General features: G+C 47.9%; 1 protein-coding gene across 3 annotated transcripts in view; it reads left to right on the forward strand.

Moving 5' to 3' along the window:
- The first annotated feature begins 395 nt into the window (after positions 1-395).
- The window catches only part of c6h10orf67 (chromosome 6 C10orf67 homolog), a 411,757-nt gene continuing 398,686 nt past the window's right edge, over positions 396-13,466 (forward strand). The window contains exons 1-2 of one of the 3 annotated variants that reach the window (XM_072508488.1): positions 396-514; positions 9,793-9,913. In XM_072508488.1, coding sequence (XP_072364589.1) covers positions 9,884-9,913 — 30 coding nt within the window. In that variant the 5' untranslated portion in view covers positions 396-514; positions 9,793-9,883. Of the gene's footprint in view, positions 515-1,119; positions 1,310-9,792; positions 9,914-13,466 lie in introns of those variants that run through there. The other 2 variants (XM_072508486.1, XM_072508485.1) reach the window with 2 other exon arrangements.

Consider the following 13,466-nt stretch of genomic DNA (forward strand, 5'->3'; position numbering starts at 1 on the left):
CCTGCTGAGATTTTCCAGCATTTTCTCTTTGGTCTGTGTGCACTAGTGTTTTGTCCTTGCAAGATATGGACACCCATGCACTTAGTTTTTATCTGCCGTCCATCCCGCAGGTCTGCCTATTATCTTCCTGTTTCTTTCAGTTGTGATCACAATTTTCCATACCCACAATAATATTCTTTCAGCAAGTTGGGTGCACCATCGAGAGCTCAGTTCTAAACCTCGAAGCCTTTGCAAAAATGGTCTTCAGTACAATGAAACATAAAGGAACTTGATTTCTGTGGTCATCTTGAGACAATGGCCTGGGTCATAAACTTTTTTTTTTTAAAAACAAAAGGATTGTATTTCAGTTGTACGATGTTTTTTTTTGTAGGCTGTCAATATTTTATTGTGGTCACCTGGGGTAACACGGATTGCACACGATGCAATTGACTGATCAAGTACCAAACGATCTTTTATTGAACTCTAGCAAAACACACAGCTGCCTGTGGGTTGACTCTCTACTACCCTAAGTAAAGTAAGTACCCTCTGGATCTGTAAAGATTTAATCACCTGCTAATGGTCGCATTCCAAGCATTGTTTGGCATCTTTGAATTTGTCTATATATGTGTTTCTGGAACATACCTCTTCATTCACCTGAGGAAGGAGCAGCACTCCGAAAGCTAGTGACATCGAAACAAACCTGTTGGATTTTAACCTGGTGTTGTAAGACTTTGTACTGTGCTCACCCTAAGTAAACTAAAGCTAGCTCTGAGCCACGTGTTGGAGATGTTGAATGATTTGTACACTCTATCACTATAGCTATCACCAGTGGAACGAGGCAGAGTGCTGATGTGTGTTTTATAGGTGTAAGCCCCCCTCTGGTGTCCTGTCTTGTGATTGGTCGTGTTCTGTTCTGTGCATTGATTGGCTCACCTGGGTGTCTGTCACTGCCTGCTTTTACCTCATATGAGTACATATTATGACAGTCAGGTGTCCTGATCCAGCCGAGCTGCTCGGTTAGATGAATGTTGGGAACTGGATGTGGGCCAATTCTGCAGTCAGCACAGCCATCATTTCCATTTCACCAGTGCAGCCGCTTTCCCCGCGCATTTGAGTGCCGTCGATTTCTTTTTCGATCAGGCACAGCGGAGAACAGTCCCGGGATGGGGGTCCTGCCGGTTCGGTTACCATGGTGAGGGCCACAGCGAATGGAGCGGCCAGCCGGCCGGCAAATGGCGGCTGTCACTTCCCCGCTGGAGTCCGTGCGCGGCAATGATCAGAACCTGGTCTTTCTGTTGTCTTACTCGTCCGGAGCCAACTGTTACCCTGGGTAAAGGCGGACAATGTTTATTTCGGTTTGTCAAGAGTCTGGCGGCCCCGGGAGAGGGGGGTTTTCACCCTCGGTCCCACGCACTGTGTTTGTGTACAAACTGGAGTCAGATTTATAACCTGCCGTCAGCAACCAGAAAAAAACCACATTACAGCCCGGGGGGTAAATATTTGAATAATCGATTCTCTACCCCCCCCCCCCCCATCCCCATATTTCTTTCGACCAATTGTCTGGAATCCTTGCTGGACGATGATTGATGGGCACCTCTTCAGTATTTTTAAAATTCAGGTGGCCCTTGGTCACATATAAGCCCTGGCAACACAGCTGTGGGCAGGTTATCCAGTTGCAATGGGAATTAGCCCACAAACGCCCCATTTTACAGTCAATCTGTGCTTCTCCAACTGGGGGAGGGGGAGGCGGAGGCGGGGGCGGGGGGGTTTACACGTTCCAGCTGGTGTCGGACTGATTTGTGCGTTGTCAACCAGTGCGAGCATATGGGACGGGACATCCGGTGCGACCTTCCCTATAGGTGGTCAAGAAGTTAGGTGGGGTTACTGGATTTACGGGATGGAGTAGAGGTGTGCGTTTAAGTGGGCTGCTTTTTCCAAGGGCCGGTGCAGACTCGATGGGCCGAATGGCCTCCTTCTGCATTGTACACTCTCTGATTCAATGAATTAAGAAGCTGCCTCGATCTTTGAGCTTCACCTCAGTAGGGATGGCGGGTGTCCGAAGAGCGGCCAGCATACCCACTGTGAATGGAGAAGGACATTAAAGAAGTCTTACAACACCAGATTAAAGTCCAACAGGTTTATCAGGTGATGAAGGAGCTGCGCTAGTGATTCCAAATAAACCTGTTGGACTTTAACCTGGTGTTGTAAGACTTCTTACTGTGCCCACCCCAGTCAAATGCCGGCATCTCCACATCAATGGAGAAGGAGGGCAGCAGAGGACTGTTGGGACCAGCACGGCCAGTGCTAGCCAATGGTCTGTCGGTGAAAAGTAAATAGTTACAAGCATTTGCTTGAGGATGATTTGAGGTTTGCCAATTTTGTTCTTTAAAGTGACCAGAGCATATAAATCCCTTGGCACGCTGATCTCGGAGTTGCAGAAACAGTGGGGATTCAGTCTGAAGCAGACAAAATTCCATAACTTTCTAAAAATGCCTCCATAATTAACCATAATTGGCTTCCTGCCACAGATGGGTGGGTAGTTACTCTTCTTGTTATGAAAAAGTTATCAGCATTTGACGTATCTTGGGAAAAGAGCGTTGAGGGCAGGAAAAAGTTGGAGAGCCGGGCATTTTCCCCTCACGTTTTCTTGCGCCCTCCAAACCCGTGGTCAACAGGCTGGAAATAGAATCACTGAAAGAGATTCAATTAATTGGGAACATAATTCCATAGCGAGCGCGTTTAGCCACATGTTTCCCGGTGTTTGCTGCACTGAGAAACACATGGCTATACAACACAACTGGCATTGTATAAGGGACCTCAGTGGTACACTGAGGAGCTCCACTCCCCAGAACTCCCCAGTGTAGTCAAAGAACAAGGTCTCCGAGGTCCACAAAGCGATCTTGAACTCCTGAGCCAGAACGCACTACGGGAGGGTCAACCTGGCAGTACCCATGCCAGCTGGGCACCTTGGCAGTGCCAGTCTGGCACCCAGGTGGTGCTGCCAGGGTGCCCAGGTGGCACCAGCAGTGCCAAGGCACCACCCTGCCAAAAGGGCATGCAGCTGTAGACAGGACCTCCGATCCCTGGGAGACCCCCGCAATTGGTCTTCCATCTGGTCCCCATTTGTGGAGACCAGTACAAAACAGCACTCGCCGAAGGGCTCTGAGGCGAAGAGGATAGATTCCAAAACCTCAGGTACCTCAAGAATCTGAACATTAAAGTGAGACTAGCTGTCTTGTTTTAAATACGCAGATTTGCCAAAATTAGATCTCTCAAGGCATTGCGAGCCGGGTAGATCCAGGAGCAGGGACTCTTGGCTTTTATTGGCCACACCGCGTCGTGGCGAGCTGACAGGCGTAGCGTGGCAATTGGATCGCGGCCAGAGTTTCTACAGCATGGAATGAGAGCGTTTGGCCCATCGTGTCCGCGCTAACCATCAAACACTCTGATCCCATTTCCCAGAACATGGCCTGTAGCCTTGTATGTTATAACATTTTAAATGCTCATCTAAATACTTCTTAAATGCTGTGAAGCTTCCCACTTCTGCCACCCTTTCAGACAGCGAGTTCCAGATTCCTACCACCCTCTGGGTGGAAAAGTTTTTCCTCACATCTCTTGTAAATCTCCCTGGTTACCAAGGGGAAAAGTTCCTTTCGATCCACAGTGGCACAATGGTTAGCACTGCTACCTCAGCCAGAACCCAGTTCAATCCTGACCTCGGGTGACTGTGTAGACTTTGCACATTCTCCCAGTGTCTACAGGGATCTATGGACATGCACACCAAGGTCCCGCTGATCCTCCGTACTTCCTATGGTCCTACCATTCATTATATATTCCCTTGCCTTTTTAGTCCTCATGTAACTCACGCTTTTCAGGATTAAATTCCATTTGCCACTGTTCTGCCCATCTATCCTGCCTGTCTTTAACGTCCTGTAATTGATGGCTTTCCTCTGCACTATTTACCACAGCACCAATTTTTGTGCCATCTGCAAACTTATTGATCATATAGAATTTCATAGAATTTACAGTGCAGAAGGAGGCCATTCGGCCCATCGAGTCTGCACCGGCTCTTGGAAAGAGCACCCTACCCAAGGTCCACACCTCCACCCTATCCCCATAACCCAGTAACCCCACCCAACACTAAGGGCAATTTTGGTCACTAAGGGCAATTTATCATGGCCAATCCACCTAACCCACACATCTTTAGACTGTGGGAGGAAACTGGAGCACCCGGAGGAAACCCACGCACACCCGGGGAGGATGTGCAGACTCCGCACAGACAGTGACCCAAGCCGGAATCGAACCTGGGACCCTGGAGCTGTGAAGCATTTGTGCTATCCACAATGCTACCGTGCTGTATCTCCTACATTTGATTCCAGATCATTAATGTATACTACAAACAGCAAAGGACCCAGCACCGATCTCTGGTGAATGCCACTGGACACAGGCTTCCAGCCACAAAAACAACCTTTGACCATCACTCTCTGCCTCCTGCCACTAAGCTGTTTTTGGACCCATAAGACCATAGACATAGGAGCAGCATTAGATCATTCAGCCCAACGAGTCTGCTCCACCATTTGATCATGGCTGATATGTTTCACATCCCCATTCTCTGGCCTGGTCGCCTAACCCCTGATCCCCTTATCAATCATGATCCTATCTATCTGTGTCTTGAAGACACTCAGTGACTTGGCCTCCACAGCCTTCTGCGGCAATGAATTCCACAGATTCACCACCCTCTGGCTGAAGAAACTCATCCTAATCTCAGTTTTAAAAGGATTGTCCCTTTAGTCTGAGGCTGTGCCCTCGGGTCCTAGTCTCCAACGAGTGGAAACATCTTCTTCACGTCCACTCTGTCTACGCCTCTCAGTATTCTGTAAGTTTCAATGAGATCTCCCCTCATCCTAAGCCCCATTGACTGCAGACCCAGAGTCCTCAACCGCACCTCATATGACAAGTCCTTCATTGAGGAAGCGTGCACACACGTGCATGATCTACATCTAGTGGTCACACACGAGCTGGATGTTAAAGGAGTGGAACCCCTTTCTGTTGATGTAGTACACTCCCTGACGACCCGGTGAGCGCATGGCAACATGCGTGCTATCTATTAGCCCCTGGACCTGGGGCATCCCGTCGATGGCGGAGAATGTTGCTACAGGGCATCCTGTTGGGCTTGGTCCATGTCAAAGTTTATATTGTTTGCTGCCCGTGAAAACGGATGCACTTATGGACTGTAGCTTATGAGATGCCACACAAGTCCCTGCTCGAGCCCTGGAATGATCCTGAAGTGTAGAAAATCAGGGCTGCGGTGTTCTTGATGGCCATCGGAAGCAGGTACCCGTCTCCTCCATGTGGTGCCAAGTCCACGAGGACATGGCACAAGGCTGCACCGTCCCCTTGTTAAGGTGGAGCCTCCTACGGTGCACGCTGTCCATCATCTACTCAAACGACCAGTGACATTTGTACACCCTGGGCTGTCACTGGCCTCCCCTTCTGGATTCCTCCCTGGCCTGATGGGCGGCCGGGTCCACAGGGTGTGGGGTGGGGCCGTCGTCTCGAATCTATCAACACTGCTGCCGCCGCCGCCTTCTCCGGCACCTGGCCATGTGGTCTGCACGACGAGGGCAGGTTTTGCTGGGTTCAAAATATCGTCCATACTGTTCAATATTTGTAAGGAATTGGGAGAGGATGTAAAATTGACAACCCGCGGTGCCTTCCACCATGGGTCCCTCCAGTCCCCGCATTGCTCCCCCCACCCACCCACCCGGTATGCCCTGCCCATGCACTCCTGGCCGCAGCGGGGGCCCGTGTTGACTGAACCCCACACCCTGTACCCCAGGCACCTGCATGCAGTGTTACCTGGACTGGGCGCAGGCCTCCTCCCTGGTGCACTCACCCACCCTCTGGCTGTGGCAATGTCCCCGGTGCAGGGGCGCAGCCCCTGGGTGTTCGGATGTTGGAAGCAGCGTCCATGGTGTTGCTTCCTGCAGTGTCCAGGCACAGTGTCCAGGCATCACGGTCTGATTGGGATGCGAGGCAATAATTCCCACATGCTACAAGGCATGCCTACCCACAGGGATCCACTTGGGAAATGTCAGATGCTCAACTACGAGTGCCAATTCCCACTTAGCAATAGCCTTCAGCCATGCGACCAGAGCCCTCCGCGTTCAGTGGGAGTTATGGGTGGACAGACAGGCAGGGGCTAGTCTTGCCCCCGGAACCAGTACACATGATCCAGGGGTTGGTATGGTGGACCCGTGGATGATTAGACCCCCAGCCAAGCCCATGCCCCCCCCTCCCCCCCGCTCTGCGACCCTCATGGCGGCCCACCTTGACCGAGACTGGCCCCCCCCAGTGGCTCTCCCACCCTCTCCGAGCACTGGGGCAGCAAACCCAGTGCCCTCGGGCTCTTTGCCTGTGAGTGAAGATGGCTACTCACCTCCTCGGGTCCCCGCAGCAGCCCCTCCACCAGTTTCACGTTTTTAAAAAGGCGTACTAATCGGCACCTGCGTGACCACTTGCTGGGGAGGCTGTTAGATAGAGTTTTTTTCCCTTTAATTGTATGGAGATTGGGCTTAAGTGGTGATTATTGGTTTTGCCACGCTAAGGCAAAATCCAGATTTCGCCAAGGGGAACAGGCCGGTTAGATCGCAAACAGATCGGTGCCTGGCGCGGTTCTCGTTTTTGGCCTCTGCAGCTGTTTAACGGCCTCACCGCGCTCTCACTTAAACACATCGTGGTCATTAAATTGTCAACCTTGTACCACTCCAGCGGGTGTAGTCCTGACTTGTGAACCTTGTACCTCAGATAAGTTACTTGAGGTGTTAGAAAAACGCAATTCTCCCTCTTTAGGCGCAAGCCTGCTGCTGAAAACCTAAGGACGTCCTTTGGGTTTTGCAGGTGTTTTGCCTTTGTTTTTCCTGTAATGAGGAAGTTGTCCAGGTAAATGGTGACCTGTGGTAGCTTGTGTAATATATTCTCCATTGTCCTCTGGAATATCGCACAGGTTGACGATCCCCCGGCGGGTAATCTTGTGTACTGAAAAAGGCCCTTCAGCGTGTTTATCATTGAGAATTTTTGCGACTCTTTGTCCAGCTTCAGCTGTAGATATGTGTGGCTCATATCCAGCTTTGAGAATAAGAGTCCTCCAGCCAGCTTTGCAAACAAATCAAATTAAAAGTCTAATGACCATGAAACCATGGTTGATTGTTGTGTAAAAAACATCTAGATCACTAATGTCCTTTAGGGAAGGAAATCTGCCATCTTTACCTGGTCTGGCCTATGTCTATGTGTGATTCCAGACCCACAGCAATATGGTTGACTCTTAAATACCCTCAAGAGATGGGCAATAAATGATGGCCCAGCCAGCGACACAGAGATCCCATGAACAAATGAACTCTCCAGCAATGCGATTTCCCCCTGAATGAGTTCTACTCATTTGAGGAACCTTCGAAGATACCTACCCCCCAAATTCTATACCCTGGAATATTGAGCTGCCAGTCCTGCTTCTCCCTGACCAATGTATCTGTGATAGCAATAATATATTCCTGTGTGGTAATCAGCTCCCTCAAAGCAACTTTTTTTTTAACCTACTGGGTAAGGACAGCAGTGAACCAGATGCTTTTTTACCACAATCAACAATGGTTTTATGGTCATAATTAGACTTTTAATTCCAGATTTATTTACCCCCCCCCCCCAACAGCACCAGCAAACTCCCCATAAGGATGTTAGTCCCATTCCGGTATAGGTGCAACTTGTACAGGCCCCACTTTCCCCAGAAATGATCCCAGTGATCCATGATCCAGGAATCTAAAGCCCTTCTCCTTCATCGTCTCTTCAGCCTCGCATTGATCTACTCGATCCTCCTTTTCCTATACTCACTGGCACATGGCACAACGAGTAATCCAGAGATTACAAACTTTGAGGTCTTGTTTTTCCAATCTGCTACCTAGCTCCCTAAATTCCTGTTGCAGGACCTCATCCCTCTTTCTACCTATGTCGTTGGTACCAATGTAAACCATGACCTCTGTCTGTTTACTCTTCCCCCTTCAGAATAGTGTGCAGTCGTTCAGTGACATTTCTGAGCTTGGCACCAGTGAGGCAACACACCACCCTAGAGTCATATCTGTTACCACAGAAACAACTGTCTGCACCCCTGACTATTGAGTCTCCCACCACTGTTGCTCTTCAATTGTTACTCCTCCCCTCTTGTGCAGCTGAGCCACCCACAGTGCCGCAAACCTATCTCTGGTTGCTCTTCCCAGAGAAACCGTTGCTTTCACCGCTTTCCAACACAGAAAAATGGTTCTCGAGTGAGATGCACTCTGGGGCTTTTCTAACTACTTCCCTGCCTCCCTTCTTCTTACTGATGGTCACCCATTCCCTCTCTGACTGCAGTTCCTTAAGCTGCGGGGTGAATACATCTAAAAACATGCTATCCACATAACTCCCAGCCTTGATGATGCACCTCAGTGCCTCCAGCCAGCACTCAAGCTCCAAAACCCAGAGCTCAAGTTAGTCAAACCGGTGGCATTTCCCACACACGTGATCATCAGACTGCAAGGAGCATCTACGAATTCCCATATGCTGTAGGCGGTGCAACACACACGACTGAGTTCCCCTGCCACAACATTAGTTAAAAGATTCTTACCTTAAATTTATGCCCAGTAGAATTTTTTTTAAAAAGCTAGACCTCTTACCTTAATGTAGCTTTAAAGTGGAAAAAACAACTTACCCACTACCTACTGAGTGTGACGGGAGTGCTGTTCTCCACTCTGCTGCTCCCTTGCAGGTCAGCTCCTGTAGCTGTAACTTAATACTTGTTGTCTATATTCCTCAGTATTTATATGCACTGATTTTATATACTAGGTCCTTCCCCTTTTTCCCCAAATTCCACTGTCTCCAAGTTGCCAATTTAGTCACTCTATTCAGATGCCACTCTGTTTCAGAACCATTCCGATCAGGCCCCCTTACTTTTATACTAGTCCTAAGCTCCCAGTGATGACTCAACTGCCCTACACTTGGTTATTAGCATCTATTCAAAAACAAATGCTTGCAATTGATTAACCATTAACTGCCACTGGCACGTAAGGTCTGTTACCAGAATTTCTAAAATTTTAAGTTTAAGTCAAGCTGCTAAACTCGGCTTCAGTGTTTACAGATTTCATTTTCCCATACTTACCAGAATTTCCCACTGTCTCCAAATTCTCAATTAAGCCACTCTGTTGAGATGCTATGCCATTTCAGAACTGCTCTGTTCTCCTCCACTAGAACCTGAATTGATCCCTATTAACGCAAAGGTTATTATGTGTCAACTAAATTGGAATAGACTGGGAGTTAAACTTGGTTTGTGCGGCTCAAGTCTCTTTGGATTCAACTGACCAAGCCTTCAGGGCTATTTGAAATGTATCCTCTGCATTTGTCTTTTTCACTCTTGATTTCTGAACCCACCATTCTCTTAACTTCAATTTTCTCTCACATTTGACCAATGCAAGTTAGTTTTTTTTTAACTAAAGCAGTCCGTATTCCATAAGTGGCATAATGCCAAGAAACTGCCCATTTTACAGAGTCACCCAGACTCGCAATGTTAGCTTTATTCCCTCTCCACAGATGCTGTCACCCCTGCAGAGATTGTGCATTTTTCATTTTTGTTTCAGATTCCAGCATCCACAGTAATTTCTTTTTATCCTATTGCCCATTAATTTATTTGGTTTAACAGAATCATCTGTGTTCTTATTGAGTGATATCAGTGTTAAATATGTTATAGCATTTTTATGCTGTTTCTGTTATATGTTTTGTATTTTTTCTTTTCAGCTCTGGCCCCTCAGATCACTTGAAGGTTGGTTTCTTTAAAACTGATCGTGCTACTCAAACTGATGTCAGCGACGTATTGGAACTGAAGGAAATGAGCAACGATGTTAAGTTTCTCAAAAAGGTGCTAGAATTTCTATTGAATTTTATGAGCCAGTAGTGTTTAATATTTAAATAAGAGAATATAGTAGTGTAAAATGGGATTAAAACAGTAGCAGCATAGATACAAAACTGGCAAAAGGACAGAAGCATTGAATAGTTGTAAATGGTTGGTTTTGAGACTGGAGGAAAGTGTACATTGATGTTCATGAGGGGTTGGTATTACATAGATGCATAGATACATAGAAGATAGGACCAGGAGGAGGCCTTTTTGGCCCTTCGATCCTGCTCTGTCATTTATCACGATCATGGCTGATCATCCAACTCAATAGCCTAATCCTGTTTTCTCACGATAGCTTTTGATCCCATTCACCCCAAGTGCTATATCTAGCCATCTCTTGAAAATATTCAATGTTTTAGCATCAACTACTTCCTGTGGTAATGAATTCCACAGGCTCACCACTCTTTGGGTGAAGAAATGTCTCCTTATCTCTATCCGAAATGGTTTACCCTGAATCCTCAGACAGTGACCCCTGTTTCTAGACCCACCCACCATCGGGAACATCTTCCCTGCATCTACCCTGTCTAGTCTTGTTAGAAATTTATAAGTCTCTGTGAGATCCCCCTCATTCTTCTGAACTCCAGCGAGAAAAATCCTAACCTAGTCAATCTCTCCTCATATGACAGTCCCGCCATCCCTGGAATCAGTCTGGTAAGCCTTTGCTGCACTCCCTCGAGAGCAAGAACATCCTTCCTCAGAAAAGAAGACCAAAACTACACACACTATTCTAGGTGTGACCTTACCAAGGCCCTGAAAATTGCAACAACACATCCCTGCTCCTGTACTCAAAACCACTTGCAATGAAGGCCAACTATTAGTGTTCATTACCACTTGCTGCACCTGCATGCTTACCTTCAGTGACTGGTGCACAAAGACACCCAGGTTCCACTGCACACTCTCCACTCCCAATTTACAACCATTCAGGTAGTAATCTGCCTTCCTGTTTTTGCTTCCAAAGTGAATAACGTCACACTTATCCAAATTATACTGCACCTGCCATTGATTTGCCCACTCGCCCAACCTGTCCAGAAGGTTGTGAAAGCTGTTTAAAAAGAGCAGATGGAATTCTTGCCTTTACTATTCGAGAAATGTCACAAGATATAGGACTCTCAGATGAAATACAATTTTTATAATATTGCACACTCAAAATATGTCTAGATTATTTTCGGCAGTGTTTCTTGTCATGAAAGCAAAGGTAATTTTAATTGAGCTATATTTGCATTGTTAAATATTAGAAATAAGGTATAGATTTAAGTAGGTTTCATTTAGTTTTGGTGTAAGAAGAATAAAACTCTAGTTAGATTCATGTTAGACAAAGGTATTTGCATGAGCAGGGGTTTTGGTCAGTTCAAACTGTGCTTCTATTGTGCTTAGAGAGGTTTATAGCATGAAAAGTAAACATGAGGTTGGACAAATAATGAGCTTTTGCTTAGCAACCAGGGGAACCTTTAGGATGGGAGAATTTTTGAGTGTAGTTTTAGCTGAATTAATAGCAGCTGAGGCTCAGAAGTGAGAGAGTGAACAGCTCTCAGCTCTGCTAGAAGCAGGAAAACCATACAATGGTGTGATGTGCACAAGAGCAACTTTCAGAAGAACTAAAGGACAGCTAGTTCGAGAAACCAGGAATTGGAAAAGAAGCTCCAGGAATATTGAAGTAAAAAGGAACAAATAAAAACTGCCTTTGGAACAGGGGCGGGTATCTCTGATCCTGAGGCTAAGTGTGACGCTGTCGGAATCGCCGTTGCATTTCTCGACGGCATCAACACGGCCTCAGGATCAGCAATTCTGGCCCCTACTGGGGGCCAGCACGGCACTGGAGCGGCCCACGCTGATCCTGGTGTGAACTGGGCACCGCACATGCGCAGTGGGGCCAGCACCAACCCACACATGCGCAGTGGCACCGGCGCCAACGTGCACATGCGCGGTGTCTCCCTTCTCCGTGCCAGGACCCGATGCAACATGGCGCAGGGCTACAGGGGCCGGCGCGGAAGAAAGGAGGCCCCCAGCCAGAGAGGCCGGCCCGCCGATCGGTGGGCCCCAATCGCGGGCCAGGCCACAACAGAGGCCCCCCCCCCGGGTCGATCCCCCCCTCCCCCCCACAGGCTGCCCCCGGACCCTTCCACGCTGAGTTCCCACCGGCTGAGAGAAGGTGTGAACGGCGCTGGCGAGACTCGGGTTTTTTGACATGGCCGTTCGGCCCATCCCGGGCCAAGAATCTCTCGTAGAGCGGCCCCTGGCCGGTGCCGTGCCGGCGCCAATGACGCCGATTCTCCGCTCTGCGCCGGTCGCGTAGATTCTCCAGCCCGGCCCCGGGCTGAGAGAATCCCGCCCAGGATACTGTTCATGGAAGTTAAAGTCCGACCTGGGAAGAGACGAATTGACAAGGTTGGCTACAGACATTTATCTGAAGCAATCGTATGGTTTGGTTTCCTAATTTCCAGTTTTTGAAGCAATAGTACTGTTGGGAACTGAGTACCTCAGTTTGTGCAAAATTTTGGATGCATGTTCAAAACCAAGACAAACAAATTCTGAAAACAGTGTTGTAAAACCTGGTGCTGGACTTCTTATTATAACAGTGGAGAGGAAGTTTTGTTTGATAGGATAGTTGGAAAACCTGGATTGGATCCTTTATGAAAACAGCTGATGGAAAGAAGATTTTAAAGCGTGACTTTTAGGCAGTGGAGTTTGGAAACACTCATGTGACAATCATTTGGTGGGATTTCGAGAAGAAATCCACAGATCAGTTGAGGGGCATTGATCATTTGGTTTCAGAGCGGGATCTCATCTGTGAAAAATGTGTACACTTGTGAACCTAAGAGGGGAGTGAAGGAGCACTGTGTTATAATCAAACTTTTAATGTTTAATGCTTTTTTCTTGTTGCCAAAAACAAATTAGCAGTTCTGTGACTGTCTTTCTCCATGTTTTCTGAGCAAAGTAAAAGTTAGTAAAAAAGGACCTACTGAGATGGGATGTACTCCTGCTTTCCCTGGCGGGGAGAGTGTAGATGATCAAGATGAATGTGCTGCCCAGGTTCCTCTTCCTGGTCAGATCTATAATGATCAATATCCCCAAGGTGGTTTTCTGGGTAATAGATAAAATGAATATGTGTGGGGAGGGAAAAGTCCAAGATTTCCCAAAACAGTACTACAAAGGAGAAGAAACATGGGAGGCCTGGCCCTGCCAAACTTGCCATACTACCACTGGGCAGGCATGGTCAAAAGAGTGAGGGGATGGGTGAAGGAACCAAATACTGAATGGGTGAGGATGGAGGAGTCCTCCTGTACAGGAACAACCCTCCGGGCCCTCGCCACAACAGCACTCCCATCCCCAGGGGTGAGGGTTGAGTCGTGCTCAAGAGTGGCAGTCTTTGGGGTATTGGACCAGTGGAGAACTACATATGGGGAAGAGGGCTGAGGCCCTTGCCTTTACTTCCCTAATTGCCCGCCGAAGAATTCTGCTCCGCTGGCGATCAGCAGCACCACCCACAACTGCAGACTGGCTGGCAGACTTAGCGGAA

This window comes from Scyliorhinus torazame, chromosome 6 (assembly GCF_047496885.1).
Source record: "Scyliorhinus torazame isolate Kashiwa2021f chromosome 6, sScyTor2.1, whole genome shotgun sequence".
Lineage (NCBI taxonomy): Eukaryota > Metazoa > Chordata > Chondrichthyes > Carcharhiniformes > Scyliorhinidae > Scyliorhinus > Scyliorhinus torazame.